The sequence below is a fragment of the Phoxinus phoxinus genome, assembly GCF_949152265.1.
Source record: "Phoxinus phoxinus genome assembly, chromosome: 18".
NCBI lineage: Eukaryota > Metazoa > Chordata > Actinopteri > Cypriniformes > Leuciscidae > Phoxinus > Phoxinus phoxinus.
The window spans coordinates 24,230,076-24,252,592 of NC_136893.1; the positions used below are offsets into that span (position 1 = coordinate 24,230,076).

A 22,517-nucleotide genomic window follows, 5' to 3' on the forward strand; every position below is an offset into this window, starting at 1 on the left:
AGTCAATTATCGTGTGTGTGTGTGTGTGATTGCACATCTGATAAAAGCTAGACATTCCTTAATATGTGACTTGGTGTTATTGTTGCAGCGAAAGACCGCCGCACACATTGACCTACGACCTCCAGCGTCCAACACAAACACTCTGCAGCCGCCTGCTCCTCTTTTTAGCACAGGCCAGACGTCTGGAGGTAAGTGTGTGCATATATCACCGCTCACTTCCTAATGACACCGTAAACACTAAGAACTGGCCTTTACAACGTTGCTGCCATTGAGTTAAACTACGATTTAACAACCAATAATGGATCAGACTAATTCGACTACATGATCTTTACTCTTTGAAATGCTTGCTTTCTGTCTGACACTTGTGCTTTTGGGCTGTATTTAAAGGAAAAAATTATTTTATGTATTTATATACAGGTGAAACTTGAAAAATGAGAATATCGTGCAAAAGTTCATTTATTTCAGTAATTCAACTTAAAATGTGAAACTAATATATTATATAGACTCATTACATGCAGAAGTGAGATATTTCAAGCCTTTATTTGTTATAATTGTGATGATTATGGCTTACAGCTTATGAAAACCCCAAATTCAAAATTAGAATATTGTGAAAAGGTTTTCATTGGCATAATCATCCTAATGATAATAATTAAGCCATAATCATCATAATTATAACAAATAAAGGCTTGAAATATCTCACTTTGCATGTAATGAGTCTATATAATATATTAGTTTCACTTTTTAAGTTGAATTACTGAAATACATGGACTTTTGCACGATATTCAAATTTTTCAAGTTTCATCTGTATGTCATTCCTACGGAGCCCCTAAAGGGACATGGGGAAAAAATAAAAACTTTTTGCATTTGTTTGCTAAACTTAAGCTTTCTCTTACAAATCTTGGCATTTACTCGCATCAACTGTTGTGATGGAAATAATGAGATAGGAGAAGAAAAAAAAAATCCACACAGGTCTTTCAAATTCTGTATGCTGTATTATTATTATTTTTTTTACTGTGGAACGCAAAATCAGACATTTTGAAGAATGTTCACGCTGCCCCTTTCCAAAGACTCTGGTAGTAGTGACGCCATCAAGCTCCAACTACAAAAAAAAAACCTCCTCATCACTATTAAAACGCAATAAAAGTTTTCAAAATTGTGATTTTTGGGTGAACTATTCCAAAATATATTCCCAATTGTCAACAGTTTTGGAGCAAGAATATTGATATGATGGTAACGCAAAAGTGGACATTTATCCAGTGCATTTGTCTCTCTGTCCCTCTCTGATCTTCCTAAAGTCGTCACTCAGAAATCCTTGCATAACTTAGAACAATGTTTACTCAGTGTAACACGACTCTAGTTAGCATTACTGGCCAAGAGAAATGCCATTACGGCTTAGTTTCACTCTAAAGGTGAAACTTGCGCACATATAAAGCCATTATATTGTAGCATGGTATAAAGTTCTTGTTCTAATATGGTTGGAGTTTCATAGCATTGGTGCGAGTGATAAATGCCAGTGGAAGATATATAAAAGCCCCTGCACTCTCCTCATGTTTCAAAACAAACAGCAGAGCGTCTCTCGTCTCGTTGCCCTTCTCGTCCCTTAAGCTTCATAGACCTCAGCTGCCACCTCCACCGCCGTACTGCGCTCCGCACCTGTCAATTACCCTGCAGGAAATCAGTCTGTAGACACACACCAGCACACACCCAAATAACAGGGTGTAAGCTTGTCATATTTCCCATGTCTGGCTCTCACAGCGGGAGCGATGCGTTGATGTATCGAGGACTTGAAGGAGGTTCTGACCTCAGTGCTTTGGAGATGAAAGCTTCATCCTGAGTGCAAAAGCATGTGTGTTTTAGACGTCCCTTCCCTCTTTTAATAAACGCTTCTCACCGTTGGCACGCACCGCCGAAGCTCTTAGCACTTAGCTGAGGAGATGCAACAGCTGAGGACTGAGCATGTTACCCTAGAACTTTCTGACGGGTGACATTACTTCAGCTCATCAGATGTCAGCACTGCTCAAGTGTGCTTGGATGTGTTCAATGTGCTCAGTACAACACTATATACAGAGTGCACAGCCTTCTATTTAAAAAAAAAAAAATGGTGAAATAATGGACATTATTCCTAGTAGTAGTGTCGTGCGGGTATGACGTCTTTTTGTAGGACAGCCGGCAGTTCGGATCGCACTGGCTCCCTCGAGAAAAACCCAATAGGATTTTTCCATCGGCTTTTGAAGCCTAAATGCAGTCGCCAGAAGTAAAAAGCTAAAGGTAGGCTATATACGAACTACACCATGGTCACATGACTTCAACGTCAACCGTCACTAAGCTTCCCACAACTCTTTCAGTTTTTACCTAAAAACTCTTTCCCAGAGTTAGAATAGTTTATAAGAGTATAATAAGCATAATGAGGCGGACTGAGTTTACTTGTTCGGCGTGATGACGTTTGGGTGCTTTCACATCTGTAGTTCGGTTCATTTGGTCCGGATCAAGGGCGAAAAATTATACTTTTTAGCATTTTTCAGGCGTTTTGTTTCCTTTTCACGCCACACTGATTGCTCTGGTCCGAATCAGTTGATGAAACGAACCAAATGCAGTCACGTGACAACATCCACATCACTCGTTGGCCAGATGTGTCTTGAACGCATTTTCATAACTGCACTTCGATTGGTCAGAATTAACGTGTGGGAAAATTCCACCGGAAAAAAAACGCTTCTAGAAAAAATCCGCTTAAGCTGATTGGTTTGGAAAAATCTTCCAGACCAGCCTGAGCTTGGAGAACAACAAAGACCAGTAAATCATCTTAGGCTGGTTCAAATGTTTTGTTATTAAACTAGCCTAAATTGTCTTATGATCTGTGCTATTCACTTTTAAACATGTTACAGTATGGCATTGTTGGCAAGATGCTAACTTGAAACTCTGTTGGAATTGACTAAGTGTTAGACTTGTGCTATTCACATGGGACCGCTATTTGTGTGGTGTGTATTTAAAGGGTTTCAGATCAGGTTCGGCTCAGTTAGTAGGCTGCTTAAAATGTACATTTGTTGTTGCTAGGTGAAATTTTGTGAAACTTCTCCAGTCATTTCAATAAGAATCTGCACAATCTACAGTTTCCTGGGAGGGATAAAAATGTCCAGACAGATTTCACTCATGAAGTTAGTTATGCGACCTACAGAAAGCTGCTTGGTTTGAAAGTGACTCCTGTGTGAGCAGTGCTTCATATTTTTCTTATGAAATTTCACAGAATTGTCGCTAACCTGACCATAAAATGTTACGTAGACGGCAGATTCCGAGGCGCTAGGTTTAGAAACCAAGCTATGGTGTTCTTTGGCTTGAACGGTGTCAGTGCTTTTATTTCATTGAACATTGGATGATTTAACCACTGCATGCATGTAGTTCCTGGAAACGGACATGTTGTTAGAGTAAACATGGAAAAATGCTGTCAATGTGTTGTGTTAACGCTAAAGCCTTGGGTTTGGATGGAGAACAGCACTGACTTCATCTTCTCCAGAGGGTCTTATTGATTTAAAATGACGTCACAAATGCATACAAAGACTGAAGGCCCAATCTGTGTGTTTGGGTGTGTTGCATGAGAAAGTGATTAGACTCATGGTTCTGGTCTTGTGTGTCTGAATGTCCCTCGGCACACGCCAGTCCCTCACAGAGTGGGAGGTTTATTCACTCACAATTCCTTGGATAGCTTGAAATATTAAGCTCTCAGGAGGAGAGAGTTGCTAAGTTGTAGTTTATTGTAAACCAAACATTAGCGCTGAGTTGATTTAACTTTAACAGAAACTCGCATTGCCAAACTTAACGGACTTGGTTTTGCTTCAAGATCCACATTTTACGTTGGTAATCAAAAGGTGACCCTAAAATAGTCTTGGTCGTATTTATAATTTTTGATGGTGTGAGAATGTTATAGAACTTATTCAGGTCAATATCTGCCAAATTTAGTGGCTTCTACCATATGACAGATGCATTTGTGTTTGATTGTTATTTCATTGTCATTAACAACTTGAGATAGGTGGAACATTTCCAACTTGTTTTTGTTTGTTTTTTACACAAACCATTTGCGATTATATTATATGGATAGTTGCATTGTATTAACATTTCACAATTATCACATGTGCCTTATCAACTGCACCAAAGCTGGCATTAGCATAAACTGTCCAAGTTTTCTCTTGTAATTGTACTTGGATGGTTGGGCAAAATGTTTAAAATCTAGATATTTTCCCATTCCGTTCGACAGCTGCTGTACTTGAATGACTGGAAATAGTTTTTTCCCAAGATGTCCACACAGTGAAATGACTTGCCTTGAAAGGGGATTTTGGTTTAACTGTCGACATGTTTATAGCTAGTGTAATGGAGGCCAGCTAGTAAGAGCTGTGCAGGTGAACTTCACTCCCCTGGCCTTAAGTGGCACACTCGAGGTTGACGCTAGAGCATCGGTAGCCAAACCGATTGGCTATTGTTTTCAAGTAATCCGAGCACCGTAATTAGGTGGTTCAGAAGTGTCTGATTACAGTTGAAGTTAAACTCTTGCACTGGAGGCTGTGCTCTTTAGAGTCCTTGTTAGACCGTCTGCCTCCCATGTTGGTTGACCCTGGTTCAAATCCCGCTCTGAGAAGTATGAGTAAGACCATTTATATTGGTGCCGTGACCCGGATGGAAATTAGGGTTAGGTGGGTTTGTGTTACATTTGCCTGCTAGTAAGTTAACCCTACTTCCCTGCCTATAAGAGGCACACTTGCTTGATGCTGGTTTGAATCCCACTCGGAGTGGGAGGACTAGTTACACTAGCTGCTGGAATAATAATAAATCCTGTTTAATTGAGGTTTGTTACTTCCAGTATTGAAAGATTCATGTGTGTTTGCTGTATGTTTGTATTCTAGCTTACAGAATGTTTCTGACCTTAGGCTCTGACATGGCTGACTTGGTTTTCTGGTCACCAAACACCACAAGCAACACCAGGATATCTCTCTGGGTCATATCTGAATCCTAGGGTTGGATTTATCTCATGGTCTGTGTTTGTGTGTTTCCAGTGTTCTGTTTAGACCAGAAACTGAGTCTACGCAAGAGTACAAGCACAGATGGGAATGTTGGCCTACAAATTGCAATTGTACATTCCCATACTTGCATTTTTTGTAAGGAGGCGATAGTTTCCTTGAAATGTCTGTCTAGCTGCATCCAAAATGGCATACAGTCTGAGTAGCTACTATATTTGATGAAAAATGTGCGATAATTAAAAACATATATTCTATATAGTATGAACGTGTGTAGAATAGACGTACTACATCCGCCATGTTGTCATTTGTCATTTGAGTTGAATGGGTCAGTTGTGTCGCGTCAATGCCACTCACAAATACTCTCCCGTGGCCTCATGGGATAATAATAATAATAATAATAATTCATTACATTTATATAGTGCTTTTCTCGGCACTCAAAGCACTTTACATGTAAGGGGGGAAAGTAAAGTGTCCATCAGATGCACACTTCAGAATCTCAGTGGAAGTAGTACGTCATGCGGGGACTCAAACCCAACAGTTTATGTATGAATTCGGACATACTACTCATTTAACATACCGTTTCCCCTTACTATGTAGTAGGGATGGCATCTTTGGATCTATAAAAATAACTTTTTCTAACTAATTCAGCAAGATCTTTGCTCTAGCTAGCATAACAGTAGTTGAACTGACTATGGAAGAAGGCGATTTGCACTAACGTACGCTATAGTGCTCCCTGTGGTGATGCTGAGAATGCAACTCTCTCTTGAAATCAAGCTAGCAAAGAAGTGTTCATGTCCCTGCCTGTAGTATGTTTCAGGCCAGAGAGAGGGAGAGTGCAAAAAGAGAGTGCAACTCCGGGACAAGGATTTTTTACAATCACAAAGCAGGGATTTAATTTTTATAAGAACCCAACGCAGAGCGGTGTGGTAAAGAGGTGTTTGTGGGAAAGCGCGAGTGTGTTTCTTTCACAGTCATCTCTGTGGGATCCTGTTTCAGGCTTGCCACTCATAATGAAGGGAATCCTTAGTGAGGCATAACTTCTCTGGAAGCAAGCCTTATAAAGCTGTCTGCTTGTTAGCAGTACGAGAGAGAGACAGCGAGAGAGAGAGAGAGAGAGAGAGAGAGAGAGGGGGGGGGGGGGGGGGGAATAGAACAAGCAAGTCACTAACAGATCTCTATGGAGAAATGTCAGCTGCTTATAGACTGCGCTTGGAATTCTGTAACTCTGGCACTTTGGAATTGGTGAGCCAAACTTTCTTTCTTTCTGCATGTCTTTCTCTCTCTTTTCCAGTCAGAAAACAATAACAGATCTGTTTCAGGCACTGGACGGTAGTGGAGTGGGTGGATTCATGTTATCTGGACTAGATATTGCTCCACAATCTGTCTGTAACACACTCCTCTCTCTCTCTCTCTCTCTCTCTCTCTCTCTCTCTCTCTCTCTCTCTCTCTCTCTCTCTCTCTCTCTCTCTCTCTCTCTCTCTCTCTCTCTCTCTCACAGAGAGCTCATCGCATGGTCAGGATATAAGCGCTGCTGTTCCTGAGCAGTTCACTGGTCTGCTTCACGGTTCCTCGCCGGTGGTCGACTGTCGGGAGGAAGCGTTCAGACTGCCGTCCTCTGCAGGGAAGTCCGGTGAGGCTTCCAACACTTCCACATCTGCGAGCTCCGCTCCCCATCCCAAATCAGCGGTCACCGTGGAAACCATTCTCCAGGACACTGACCCCAAAGCTATCTACGCCACGGTCCACAAAGAGCCGCGAGATTCACAGAAACGCAACTCGCCGGCCCGCGATCCTCCGTTGACGAGAAGGATGCCTCCGCCAGGGGATCTCAAGCTAGCGCGTAGCCTTTCCAAGTCCGACTCCGACCTGTTGGTGTCCCCGCCGGGTGAGGAAGAGACGGGATTAGGTGGGAGAAGTGAGTCCGTGTCCAACTGCAGCACCGCCAAGAGAAGGCTGGAGAAATCGCCTTCGTTCACTTCAGAATGGGACGAGGTAAGAGCTCCCCCAAGTGGCCTGGATGTACTGTCTTTCTTGCATGCTATACGACACACAAAAAATGGGAAATAATCATAATTTCAGACGCCAACATTTTTGCAAGAAATTCTATTGAGTGCCATTTTCAAATTTTGGCTGAAAGATTTAAAATGAATTTGTTCAAGAAGAATTTACAATAGACAAAAGCCAGTTTGAGATTCACTTAAACATCATTAGTTTTTCATTAGTTTTAGGAACATTTGTTTCGGGAAAGAGTTTGATTGAAGTACATTTTTAGGTTTATACAGCTATTATGAAAATAATATTTAATACTTTAAATGTAGTTTCAGCTTGGAATATGAAATGTTATGTCATTATTCTAGTTGTTTCAGTTTAGTTTATTCAAACATTTTATTAGTTTTAGCGTAAATAGTATGCTTGTGAGTCCAGTTGGAGGAAGAATGTGTTGTGATCACTTTTTACCAATATATATATAATTTAGAGTTATTCCTAATTTAAAAGTAGTATTTTCAGTTTCAGTTTTCATTTGGGTGTATATATAAATGTACTATAAATCCAAACGGCCTAATGTTACTGAATGAGTCGACCCAGGACGAGCTCTAGGACTGTGAAGCTTTGGTGGACTCGATCTACTGCATCTCTGTTTTGATCATCATTCTGAATCTGAATCTGAAACACGATTTTCTCTGTTCTTTCTTTTGATATATTGCATATTTTAGATATTCATACAATAAAATATTCTGGTTGCCTTGAAACTTTTGTGAAAATTATCAAAAATGCTGGTAGTGGCTGGCAACTTTTTTTCAAAAATACTGGCGGGTAAAGAGTTAATGGCACTGATAATTGTTAGTCGCTGAAGTCCGTTGGGAAGTATGTATGAGATGCAGGGAATGAATGGTAAATGGTGACCTTTTCGGTCTATAATTTCTCTTTGCGCAATGACTTGAAGGGAAATGTAAATGCAGAATTGGGTTCATGCAAGCCAGGCTCTCTTCCAGTGTAATGTCTGATGCTGTCTGACAGCTTTTGAGGAATTTAAAGCTGGATTATGTCTCTCCGTGGAACACAGTATTGTACATTTCTAGTGGTGTTACAGGAATGCTCTGGCTTCAGTGCCCCTCATCTTTGTTATTGAAGTTGTTTCCAGTCTTTCCAGGTAAGTTTCACACAGTGTTCAAGCGTGGATACTTCCGAGAAAGGAGGTGTTGTAAATTCCTTGTTTACACGGAGCTAAGCAGATAGTTCGCCAGACCATTGTCTTGAATCGGCAGAAGAACATAAATTTGTCTCTTTCCAGTGGTCTGCATATGTTCACTGTCGAACGATGAAAAACGGCCAACAGCAGTCTAAACAAAAGACATCTGCTATGTTTGTACCTGACACTAGGTGCACGATAAGCCTCGTCCACACAGTAGTCACTGCAAAACATGACTGTTTGGGTAATAACACACTTCTTTTTTTTTATTCATGTAAGTGTTTTAATAAAATGATATCTACCTAAACACAATGAAAGTGTACAATGTTCACGTCTGTTGCTCTGTTGATTGAGCTTAACGGACCATTCCTTTAAAGATTGCATGTCCTGTTTGGCCATTTCTTTAAGAGGAATGCGAAAGGAAATGTCTTTAATGATTAAAGTTTAATGTTTAATTACTTGTTCAGTTTTTTTGTCTGCTTGATTGTCGATTGTGAATATTGGTGATTTGCAGCTGACAATGGCAATTGATCTTGTGACAGCATGCCATGAGATAGTTCACTGAATGACACATTTTTATTACTGTCTTGATTCTGACTGACGGTAGTTAGAATGTCCATTTCATCTTGACAAGTCAAGTGGGCTTGATCATTAGTTGAAGTGGCTCCAGTAACGTTAGTCTCAGATGGTTGTTGAACTGGATCTTGGACACACTGTTGTGAGACATCAGCAGACCTGCATTGTTCATTGTTTGACAGAGCCTTGTTCTCAAAAGAGGTGGATGGTTGTACATCACGTTCAAGCTCACAGCAGTTCAGGGAGACTTCAGTGCATACACTGTTTTCAGTTATCCGGTTAATGAACGATACAGGCAGCAGATCAAATTGTTGCTGGTCTCTCAATTCGAAACACCCTTGAAACAATAGCATCAGCCTCTCGATCAGGTCTTCTAAACGGAAGAAGGTCAACATCACGGCCGTACCTGTGGTTTCATTTTATTCAGGCATTCCATATATGCTTCTGCAGTGAGGATCGAAATAACCAAACCTCCCTGAGCGATCTGGAACATATATGATATGCAAACATATAATTAATTATATGATTAAAGTTTAATCCAACCAGAATCAAGCTTTGGCTTCAATCTGAAGATCTAGACATTGGATACAAACACTGAGGGACTCATGCACAGTTTCCATCACCTGGTCTTACACTCTTACAGAAGAGACGGTCACAGGTAACACGAGACTGTTGCCAAACACGCTCTAGTTACACTCGAGTGTGCAAATTAGGGATGTACGATATATCGGCCACCATATCGGTATCGGCTGATAGATGTTCATTTTTAATGTTATCGCTATCGGCCTGATAAGAAAATCTGGCCTATATATTAAAGCCGATAAATAATGTATAATTTCCTTCAGATGCGCACTGTTTGAATTGCTTGAAATATGATTGGAATCACTTAAAAAGGAAATTACAGTTCAGTGCAACATGTGCAGTGCAAGTCTGTCATATCGGCTACATAAGAACATTATAATTGTGTGTTTGGGACATGGCTTTTATTGGTGAGACTTTTGTTTTTGTAATCAGGCTCTCAAAAATTATATAAAATTTCGATTTCGATTTATCTTATTTTCAAATAAGATAAAATTAATTTCCGTTTATCGGTATCAGTCAAAATGTTCATATCGGTGCGTCCCTAGTGCAAATGAACAGCTGAGAAATATCAGAGGCACAAACGCCATGTTTTTGTAGTGAGGCCTGTGAGGTGCTCTGTTTGACTGTCTATAAAATGGTCCTAGTATGAAAAGTAGTTGAAATGCATCAAATGTCTATATTTGATAATCTGGTGAAATATTCAATGGCATTACTACTATTTTGTTATTTATTTTTTATTGTTAGTGAAGACGAATTTAACGGTGTGCCACATTTTGTACACAACTCTGTTACCAAGTGATTTCGGTTTAATTTTAAAAGTTGACTGTGTTATTTGTCAGAAATGGCAAAATCACACAATCAGGGTTTTAAACGTTTTTCACAGATGTCCCAGATTTCGGTAACGGTACCAGATATGTTTTTTGGCTTCATGAGGCGTATTGTGACGTACATCCGAGTGAAATGGATTATCGAAAAAGGAAATGTAGGATGGTACTCGTTCAATCCATTAGTTTCTGATGGATGGAGGCAGTTTTGAATGCGATCTTACAGATGATTGTAAGAAATCATGGACTAATAATTGATTGGAGAAATCCTGCAGATATTGACAGAGAGAAGTCTGTCTCTTCACTGGAAGATCAAGTTATGACATTTTGATTTAAAAATTAAAAATTAAAAATTTTGTTTTCTCCTAGTGTGTTACAAAGCTCAGGCAGAATTTTATTATAGCTTTAAACAGTTTTTGGATCTGCTAGAATATAGGGTTTCATAATGATAGTTTTTCAAATTTTCTAATAGTTTTTCTGTTTTTATCGTGACCTTATCACCATGACGATAACCTTGCTCTGTGGGTCAGGAGACGTGCCCTCTGTACAATAACAGCCTAATCTGGTGTATTGAAGCATCACCTGTGGGGTGTCTCCATTTGAGACTTCTGATGTGAAACTACGAGAAAACTCCTGCTGATAACAACAACTGTCCACCTGTGCTTTGTCCGTTGACTTGTTTTCTGTTTTCTCTTCTTCTGCCTTTCCGTCTCTCGCCCTGATCGGCATGTTTCTGTTGCCAAGCATTTGAGATTTGTGTGGAATTTCTCCAGTGTTTAGAGTCGTAAAACACACACACACTCTATTGCTTTCCAACTCTGTGTCCATGTTTGTTACTCTCTCCTGCCCTCTGCTGGAAACATCTATCTATCTATCTATCTATCTATCTATCTATCTATCTATCTATCTATCTATCTATCTATCTATCTATCTATCTATCTATCTATCTATCTATCTATCTATCTATCTATCTATCTATCTATCTATCTATCTATCTATCTATCTATCTATCTATCTGTCTCTGTCTCTGTCTCTGTCTCTGTCTCTGTCTCTGTCTCTGTCTCTGTCTCTGTCTCTGTCTCTGTCTCTGTCTCATCTATCTCTCTATATTTATATATCTTTCTGTCTGTCTGAAATCAATCATATTTTTTGTTCAATAGCGTTTCAGAATATTATTAGGAAAGCGGGACTTGTGAAGAAACAGAAATAGTGTTTTCTGACGGCAGTACTTGATGATGTCCATGTAAAGGGAAACTATAACAGCCGTGGATGAAGGTCCTACAGCTTCTGAAAACTTCAGCCATCAAACCGCTCCGAGCCAATGATGAAGCTTGATTCACTTTTCTCCCTTTGGATCGGTGTGAATCTTAATCAACATGCTTTTATTGAAGAGCCTCAGCAATTGCTTGATAGTTTCAAACGGTGGAATCAACTGAACCGAGTCTTCGTGAAATCAAAATCCACTCTATTCACTCTCTGAATACATGGAGTATCCAAAGTCTGAGTAAACATTGAAAAATTGGTTTAAACCTGAAATCAAATAGTTTTTCATAATCCAAACGATTTTTAATGGGTAAAAACAGCTCTCTCTCCACTCTACAAATGCGTCATCGGATATCTTATTTCACTCAGAAATGTGTCAAATATCAGATGCAACATGAATGCAAATGTTCAATGTTGACGTTAAATCAACGGAAGCATCTTCTCTGCCGTCTGTCTGTAGCAGCAGGATTTATATCCATATGTTGTCTCTGTTTGAACAGTCTCTCCTGCGCATCAAATGTCCGAACAGCAGTCTGCCATCATCTCTGTTGTGTGTTTTCTGTCGGTTTCCCTCCTCCTCCTCCCCCAGCGGTCACGGCTGGCTGGCCCGGGACACTTCGCTGCCCTGAGTGACAGCGTGTGGGTGCAGGAACGCACAACACCCATCACTTTCCCTCTGTGTGTGTGTGTGTGTGTGTTCTTCCTCTTCACACTCGCGCACACAATCTCACACAAAGTCTAATTTTTCATACAAAGGAGATTTTGACTTGCATGAGGGTGTGTGTGTGTGTGTGTGGCAGGGGGTTGTGAGGGAAGGCAGCTCATGCTAATACAGGCCGTCTCAGGATTAGCCTGAACGGGACAGTGTGGGAAGCTCTCTGTAGGGGCCGGCGGGTTTAGGAAGGAGGTCTGCTCTGAATGTGGAGATGCAGTCAGCCCGAGGGAGTTAAACGAGGGAGTCGCGTCTGCGCGCTGGTCCGCCCGGCGTCCCGTTCAGGCCGAATGGCTGCCACCCGACCAGCGTTTGTGAGTGCGGTTTGTTTTCTACCTATCGGCTGCTCTGCTCGCGCGGTGACGTTGTTTAAAACAGTTGGCAGGTGCGTGGGATTTAAAGCTGACGTCCACAACTTTCTCTCTGGTGCAAGTCTTGGGAGGATCCAGGAATATATTCGGCGCTATAGAGATGGATGTAGTATTTGCTTGAAAACGCAGAAAGATTGATGTCATTGACGTCTTTTCTCTTTCAATTTTGGTCTATTACGTAATTATTTCAAAGTTTGTCAATCTTTAAAACCCTTTATTTTTTACTTAAAAAATAAAAACTTTTGAATTTGAATGATTATCAAACTAAATAGACTTCTGTAATAAAATGAACTTTGTAGTTTGATGAATCTCACACATTTCAGTGATTAGCATACGAAACTTTAGTAAATTTAAAGGTTTCTTTTGTATTCTGACAAAACACAATGTTTCATATTTCTCTAAAGTTTCAACTTTTAAAAAAATGAAATGGACTTTCGTAAGATTTACCGTTTGTTCATGAAGATGTAACATTTACAGTTTTTTGGTCAAACAAAAACAAGGGTTTTTATCTATGATTTGAATTCATATTCCTAAACCAAATTTTGTTTGCATTAATGATTAGCATACAAAATGTATATTTTTTTAAATAAGTGTTTTCCATGTGCTTTTTAACTTTTTAAAGTTTCAGCGGCTTAGATTACCCAATGAACTTTCGTTAAAAATGGCCATTTGTTGTGCCAGAACATGTCCGCCAATGCTTGCTGCGATTATAATGACCGTAAACTGACCCATTTGGCACGTTTAAGCGATTAGCATACGAAACAGACTTCCGTAAACAAGATTATCAGTGTGTTGCGCCAGAACATGTTTTTTGCCAGATGTAACATTGTTTACGGAGGCTTTTCAGGACAGATCTGATCCGCATGCTGTGATGATTAGCAAACAAAACAGATTTTTAGTGAAGATTTTCCCGCATGAACAGTTTTTCTCCTGTTTGATGTGATCATTTGCATGCTTTAAGATTAGCATACATAATAGATTTACGTAAAATACGTTTTTTTTTCCGTTTGTTGTGCCAAAACTTTGATTACTATGATTTTGATGTCCTTAAACTTTCTAAAACTTGAGATGAGATGTAAAGATATCTTTCGTGAGTAAGAGTTTCCAGTTGTTGTGACACATGTTCACCAGTGTTTGATTTGCTTTCAGTTCATATTCTTAAAGATGCTACAAATTGTAAGACCAATTTTGCAGACTTAAATGATTAGCATATTATAGATATTCTTAAATAAATACACTTCTTTTTTTTTTGCCAGTGTTTGATATATTTCTATAAACCGTAAAAAATTGTAATGGTTTAATATATACGAAATATGACTTGTTCTCAATTTCTTTCTGTGATTTTTAATTTCCCTAAACTGACCAATATGGCATGTTTAAGCAATTAGCATCTGAAACAGACTTCCGTAAACAAGATTTCTGCTTGTTCCAGAACACTCTTTTTTTTTGCCAGTGTTTGTGATGTAACTTTGTTAACAGAGAGCGGCTCTTCTGGACCGATCTGATCCGAGTCTCGGATCTCTGGGTGGACTGGCACATGTCTTGGCAGGAGTCTTTCTGAGTTTGGACTTGATGAATGGGTGGCAGCTTGGCTCTTTTGTGACTGGTTTTTGCCCTTTTGTTCGCCAATGCCAGCCTTGCCAGATGCCTGGGGTCTTTGTGTTCGTCTTCAGAAAAGATAACTGCTGTGCCACACTACAAACACACAATCCTCCCCGTATGAACCTCACGGCTCAGCTATACTTCAGCTGTCGACCTGTGACTCCACCGCGGCCTTTGACTCGACTATTGTTTGAGCGGTTTACCATTAAGAGGCCCTCACACTGAATCTCTCTCTCTCTCTCTCTCTCTCTCTGGCCCTGAGAATCAATAACATTGTTTTGTTGTGTGTGTGTGTGTGTGTGTGTGTGTGTGTGTGGCTGGACAGGTTTGAGTTTATCTTCTCTACTGAGGTGCATTAATGTTGCCTACTGATGGGAATCTGTGTTTTCATTACAATTGTGTGTGTGTGTGTGTACTGCTTGCTCAAAGGCTGAGCAAAATCTGTTATGTTTTCAATTATGTATTTCCTGTTACGCCCTTTGGGTTTGAAGTGGGTCATTGAATGAAGTCAGTGTTGTTTTATAGGATAACCACACAAGCTTCTTCTTGCATGTCAATGAGCCGAAATCTAATGCGTCACACTGAATATCCAACGAAACATTTGATTAATGTAGACCGCCGAGCGCTTCACTAAACTAATACCCCTCAACCAGTGTCTGTCACTTCTGGTCCTTACAACAGCGCTATTGACAACTGCAGGCAGCTTCACCTACGAACTCTCATTACACTTAATAACATCACTTTTCTGAGACCGAATCCCAATTAATGTTTCCAGCAGACGCAATATGATATGGTTCATTGAATCTGAGTTTGAGTATTTTGTTGCTCGCTTCGGTTCTGCTTCTGTCTCTTGTTCTCAGCCTAATATTTCCAACAAAACTGTCAGGAAATAACTGTCAACCGGGGGTGTGTGATGCTGGCAAAAATTACAATCAAACGAAATCACGATCAACAAAATGCATCTTTGCAATGCAGAGGAAACACAGAAGCTGCTTCTGAAGTGGCATTTAGATGCATTACACAGACTGATTAATGCAGACAGACATTTACATTTATGCATTTGGCAGACGCTCGACTTACATTGCATTATCCTATACATTTATACATAGGTATGTGCAATCCACTGGTATCGAACCCACAACCTTGCGTTGTTAACGCAATGCTCTTACCACTGAGATACAGGAAAGCCTGAATGCATTTAACCTGCAGGTACAAATGTATGTGTGTTGATGTTTTAAACATAAAACATTGAATATTGACATAATTTTTTTTTTTTTAAATATGAAATTAAAACCACCAGTAGGTGGCAGCAAGTCACTGTTAATGAGTGGGTCATTGAGTTTCAACTGATTCATTTAAACAGTCAAATGCTTAGTTCCTGAATGAATCAGCTGTCTAAATGAGTGAGTCATTGAATCATTCATTCAACAAGTTGATTCATTTTTGTCCCTTATCTTGAATATTGGGTGCACTCCAAATGCATTTTAATAGACTAAATTACGTAGTGAAAGTGTGCACTCTAAATGCACACACACACACACACACACACACACTAGTCTAACTAACCTACTAGACTACATCACAAACTGCATGCATGCGTGCGCTCTCTAAATGTGTTTTTGTAAAGTGAGGGATATACTCGGTAATGTCAGATCGCATATCGCCAAAACAACAATTACATTTCCGTAGATAATATATATCGCACACCACCACTGGCGTCAAAAAAACTTTTGTCATAGAAACAGTTAGGGCCCCTATTTTAACGATCTTCTGAAACGCAAGTAATTTTGTGGGCGGATCTCGGTGATAGCGCTGTTGCTATTATACCGGCGGGATAAATGACTCTTGCGCCCGACGCGAATCTAAAATGTGTTGGTCTGAAGTAGCTTCATTTCTCATAGGTGTGGTTTGGGCGTAACGTGAAATAAACCAATCAGAGCGTCCTCTCACATTCCCTTTAAGAGCAGACGCGCTTGTTCCATGCCAGATTGCTATTATAACGGTGGATTTGCCAGCGCACCAATGATGACTTGCATGATGGTAAAGATGATTTCGCAGTCTTCAGAATTTTGTTTCCTGGTTCTTGACGGACAACCCACTTTGTCAGATGTCCTTATATACCGATGTGTCTTGCCACTATTGATCAAACAGGTTTGATACGTCATTACTGCAATTAGCAGTAATTAGCGCAAGTTCATTCCCTAATTTACCGACGTGCGTCTGTGGAGGGAAAAGTCCGCTGTGCGTCGGGTGCAAAATAGGAATGATACATGCGTCGGTGTACAAAGTCATTTGCGCTGGGTGCAAGATAGGGCCCAAAAGTTTTTTTTCTTTTGAACTCTCTCAATAGCTTTTTTTATAAAATAAATTTGAGCATATCTCATGGTCTAGTGTTGAGTCATGTTGCTCATATGGGCAAAATGGTTTGAATCTGGCTTGTATTATATCATTCTGCATATTCCCCCATCTTTATTCCATAATTTCCTGTAATTTCTTCTATCCCTATCAATAGATTGCTTTAGGTTTGACGTCAGAACCCGGAAGACTAACTCAGTTATGTTTACCACAGGCTTTATTTGACTCAGTAATTGAAAAACCCCATTATAAATCCCCATAGGAAAGTCTCGAAGGAACCAGTGGTGAATTAGTCTTCCGGGTTACTACTACAATAATAATAATATTAACTATTGGTTTGGGTCTGTTGCTTAAATCTGGTTACCAGTCAGAGCTAGAATTTATTAATATTTTAGTGCCATATTTGCAGATTTCTGTAGAATTTAAACAGCCGTCATTCACAAGTTCTACACTTTCCCACCTGTTATTTGCATGTTTATCAAATATTTTACCAAATTGTTATGGTATGATTGAGCATGTTTGATCCCATTGCACAGAATTTTGCAGATTTAAACTTTTTCCTCATTCGCATTGTCCCACAGAAGTTTTCTTTTACAATGCGCTGCTATTGTTATATTCTTTAAAGCTGACATTGTTGTTTTTAGGTGTGTGTGTGTGTGTGTTTTGCAAACACATGCAGTGTACTGTATGATGCAAGCTCTCTTGCTGATGCAGAAAACATTTAATTATTTAGCATTTATTCACTCATTTATTTCCTTTGCATGCAATATTTCTCAGTTTGGTTCATTAATTGAGCCGTGCATAATGTGTGTGTGATTATAGCACGCGTTTGCTTATTTGCATGCAGCGCTGTTCGTCTGGACTGAGTTTGAACCTGTGAGCCTGTAGAGTCGTCCTCTGGAGATCTCAGCTCTAGTTAGAGACTCAGATATAATGGCAGTCCGAGATGCTTGAGGAAGCTCAATAAGCTCAGGTTTGTTTTCCAAAGCTAAACTTTAAGAGGGAGATTTTTTTTTATTTTTTTTTTTTTATAAACATATATCACACTTGGCCTGGTATCGAATTGCCTCTAGATGGCTCTATGTACAGTAACGTTATTATTTAGCTTATTTTGTTTCCTTGATCACGGCTTTTATTATGATTTCTGTTTGGTGAAACATAAATGAGACCCTTCAACAAACATCAGATGAGATTTTATGGGTAAATATGTCTAAGGTCTGGTTTCACAGACAGGGCTTAGATTAAGCCAGGGTCAGGCCTTAGTTAAAGTAGGACATTTAAGTAGCTTTTATAAATGTGCATCTTGAGACAAAACAATGGCACTGATATATTTTAATGTATTTCAGTGCAAGATACTTTCAGTTAAAACATCTCAAACATGCATTTTAGTCCGGGACTAGCTTAAGCCTCGTCTGTGAAACCAGGGGTAAATGTCATACAACTTAATGGTCCTAATATTGGTCATTTTCTTAATGCAAAATCTATTTCTTGACAGGCTTCGTGAGATTCGCCCAGTTACGCAAGTGTTCTTGTAATGTTTGCTCTGTTTAACTATACTTGTGCATTTGTCTGCAGTGAAATATTGACACAGACATCAGTTCATTATTCATCGTAATTTATTTTCCAATTGTGTGATAAGGTCAGCAGACACACTGATCATATTGAAGAATACTGATGTACAGAAAATATGAGAGACGTTGCATTTTTAAGTCAAATAAGTTATATCGTTTCGGTAACACTTCATTTACAGTGTCCTTGTTACACGTTTCATGCAGTTAATATAGTAATACATATAAATTATGCATAATTACTTGTAACTAACCCTAATCCTAAACCCTATAGTAAGTATATGTTCTTAGTTATCATTACACAGTACTTAAATCAAGGACATCTTTAATAGTGCATAGTTTTTCTAGAGAGAGAGAGAGAGAATAATGCGCAATACCCACAATCCCTTGCCATTTATACTAACATTACATCTGCAATCATTGACAAAGTCATATGCATTGACCACTTGCTATAACATTGTGAAAATGTGTAAAAGAAAAGTGAATAGCTGTACAATCTGCCATTCATGCGCTGTGAGCGCTCTAACAGATGCGCGGTCTATTGAAAATGAGAAAACCGCTGTGGGACGGAGGGATGTCAGACATAACTGATGACTCGTCTTCCTCCTGATGGATTCTGGATGAGACTGGAATGAGAAAACTTCAAACAGCTTATCTTTAAATCAAACGTACTCCCCTGTTGGTGAAGGAGCCAAACTGGCGTTATCTTCGGGATCAAAGCATTCCCCTTTTCCTCATTCCCAGACTGTTCAGTTTGTTTGTTTTTTGACAGCCATTCGAGTGTTTGTGTGTCATTCAAAAGGGTTTATTTCTGGAAACATGGCCTCTGAGGTGACAAACCCACCTGGATGTCACGTTTATATTTAAATCCCATCAAGGGTTCCTCAATTGTGCCATTGTCAAGACTCAAACACTGTTCTCCCAAAATAGCATTTGAACACAAGTTGGTTTTCTCCCTGCAGAGACAGAGGCATTCTCTCTCTATTCCATGGAGACGTCGGCCGTCCCACAGAGTAAGATCCTCCACACGTCCCTCTGTCTTCCTGTGCACCTCTTCTGTCCCTCTGCTCTTCACTGCTGCTCGCAAGCGCTACGACACTCGTGCACAACCAAGCTTTCTTGATGGATGTAGAAAAGTTAAATGGAGGTGTTCTTATTTTGTAAATGAATGATTCTTTACTCCTCCTCATGATGTTCCAGTGTTGTTAAAGTTAAAGGGATAGTTCACCCAAAAATGAATATTCTGTCATCATTTACTCACCCTCATGTTGTTCCCAAACTTGTGTGACTTACTTTCTTCTGTGGAACATTTAAAGAGCATATTTTGTAGCAGTTCATTTTAATTTTCCCATTGACTTCCATTATATATTTTTAAGCATAATATGGTGTAAGTCAATGATCACCAAAACTGTGTGGTTAGCAACATTTGTTTAAATATGCTCTAGAAGAAGATCGTTTTTGGGATATTCATTAACTAAAATTATTTAATTTATGCTGAAATAAAATACAAAAATTTGATTTAAAAATACATTTATTATAAATGTTGACTTGGCAACTAGCTGAAATAAGATAATACAAATAAATAAAAGCAATTAGAAATAAAAAATAATAATAAAAATGACAAAACCGCATAAAAAAATACTTTAAGACTCAAAATATAAGAACTATAAACTAATTCATAATCTTAATGAATATTATATAAATAATACTAAAATAGCACTGATGTTCCATACCAATGTCTTTTTCTTCTATGTAACACAAAAGGAGATATTTTTCAGAATGTTCATGCTGTTCTTTTAATTAAATTAATGCAAATGCACGACAAAAAGAACGATATAAAAAAAGTTGCTAATGTGATTCGTTGGAGGTAATATAGGCCTAATAGTTTTGCATGAGAAAGAGACCAAAGTTTGAAGTCAAAATTTCAATTGCACATAATGCTTTCATGCATGTAAGAGAGCAGCATTACAATTCTTCAAACTATCTTCATTTGTTTTTCCACACGAGAAAGTCATATAGGTTTGGAACAACTTGAGGATGAGTGAATCAGGACTGAACTTTAATGTATTTTTTTTTATCTATTCCTTTAAATGTGTGACTGTCACAAGACGTTTGGAAACCTTGTCTTCTCGCAGACCTCCATGGGCCAGCTTTTCCTGGCAGCGGTGGCAGGATTCAAGCTCTCTCTCTCCCTTTCTCAGTCTACTGCTCTCTTGTTGACCTCACTACTTTTGATAAGCTATTGCTCGGCAGCTTTGCTGTCACTTTTCTTTTACTAACTCCTATTATTTATTTGTTTTCCCAATTCTGCCAGTGTTTAATATCAGTCGCACAGACAATCAAAATAATTTGTGCGTCATTTGTAAAAGCCTCGTCACCTCCTCCTCTGTTGTCTTTTTATTACTTAACTCCACCGCTGTACTGAATAATTATGAGCTGCTTCCACACATCAGTAGATTCATAAACCGCTAAAGCTCTGACTCGGATACGGCCTGTTTTTGAAGTGATTTGAATTCTTTTCACGATTGAATGATTTATCCTATTGAAATGACGATCAGACTATGCTGATGTAATCAGTGTTTTTCAGTTACTGCACCATTCTGTCAATCACTGAAGGGTGTGGACGTCATGATCAATGAATGCCGATTCCAATGACGTCCAAGAGAAGAGTCGCTTACATGTCGCTTGACTTTACCAACTTCTAGAAACATCCTACTTAACTAAACATTGATATAATCAAATACAAGACAGAACTACTTTTACCCTCAGACGGTTTCTTCTACTCAGACATTTAAGAAGTTGGACTTGTGATTGATGATGGTGAATATATGAAATGACATGTTGTTCTCCTGCATGTTTTTGAGTTTACCTGAATGTCTTGTGTTTACTTTCTTGAGTATTTGAACTGTGGATTGTCTTCCATGTGTAACCGGGGGTGAGTGACATGCCCTCAGTTCACTTGTGACTCTATTGGTCAGGGCTGGTGTGACCAGATATTTCTCTGTCCCAACATTAAGACACTTCTTATTTGCCTTGTGCATGATCTTTATAACCTTGGGATGATAGATGGTGTTTTTCTCAGTCGCAATGGTCGCTGTTTACCGCTTCATCTGCTCTGCTGGGAAATCATTAATGCAAAGTTTTAACATAAATTACAGCTGTTTTTTTCCAAATTGCGCTATGGCTAGTGTCTTCATGTGGTTGTCTCATTGTGTTTTTTTTTCTCTCTTGCAGATTGAGAAGATCATGACTTTGATTGGTGCCGGCATTGACTTCTCCAAAGACCAGGATTGCTCCGCCACAGGTATGTGATGCCGTTACCCTTTCAACTGTGTCTAAACACTGCTGTCCTGTTTCATTATTCAGCTGAAAGGCGCGAGAGTTTCTCACGTGATGCTAATTTATTGTATTTAATTGAGAGGGGAGATGTTTTTTTCTTTTTTCAATCACTACTCACTGTAGCCAAAGTTAGCTGGTGGTTTGGTCTCCTGATGGTAACTGAGCATCCAGTGTCTTTGAGGATTGTATGTTTGAATGAGGATCTGCCTTTGCATCAGCTCCCCTATGAAATGAGACCCGACTGAGCAGACCAGCAATGAAACCCAATAACCTCTTGATGGGCAAGAGGAGGACAAAGGCCAAGTCCAGAAGAGTTACTTTAGTGAATAAAGGATATGGGGTTAGCTGGCCCTTTAAATGGAGAATGAGAAATCCCAGTGTGCCGTTGAAGGACGAGGGGACACTTGAGAGTTAAATCAATGGACGCTGAGATGCTTGACGATTCAGCCTTGGTGTGATGCATGACCTTGTTCTGTATGGAGGCAGTTTATTGACCTTCCTCTGGAATTAACCAAACTACAGCAATCGAGACCAGAGAGACTGTCACGCTTGCTGTACCACTCGCTCCTGTTATCACGGTTTGGCAACTCCTGCAAAAACGGACGGGGAAGATTCTGTTCTTAAGTTTAAGCCTTGAATAAATCACCGTCCTCACATCAGTTTATCTTAAAGCCTGTAGACACCGTTTCAAGTGGTTTGTGTCTCTGCAAGGGGCCTTTGTATTCCAACTGGGTTCATTGGCCCATATAAGTGCTATATAACTAGCCATATAACTAGCTAGAGGACCAGTCCTTCCACTGTCCTTTTGTCACATGGCACTGGCACTGACCTCATTTCCTGTTTCCTGCGGGCATCCTACTTGGACATGATTCCTGGTTTTTAATTTTGCTTACTAAAGCCAGCATTTATTACTTTTGCGCCCTTGACGATATGAATTTGAACAAACCCATAACCGTAAGACTTTAAAGTGTTGCTTGTCCTGCACTGTTTGATACCTCAAATCATGCAGCTTATTGAGTTGTGCTATTACATTTTTATGAAATCAAACTTCAGATTTTTGGATAAGCAATAAAATGGACAAATAAATCTAGGGACCAGAATATCATAGTGAGTGGGCTCTTTTGACTAGTCT

General features: G+C 39.4%; 1 protein-coding gene across 1 annotated transcript in view; it reads left to right on the top strand.

Moving 5' to 3' along the window:
- LOC306986033 (ankyrin repeat and SAM domain-containing protein 1A) overlaps positions 1-22,517 on the top strand; it is a 112,117-nt gene that overhangs the window by 58,401 nt on the left and 31,199 nt on the right. The window contains 4 exon segments of the mRNA XM_079588874.1: positions 89-188; positions 6,502-6,995; positions 19,009-19,059; positions 21,281-21,350. Coding sequence (XP_079445000.1) covers positions 89-188; positions 6,502-6,995; positions 19,009-19,059; positions 21,281-21,350 — 715 coding nt within the window.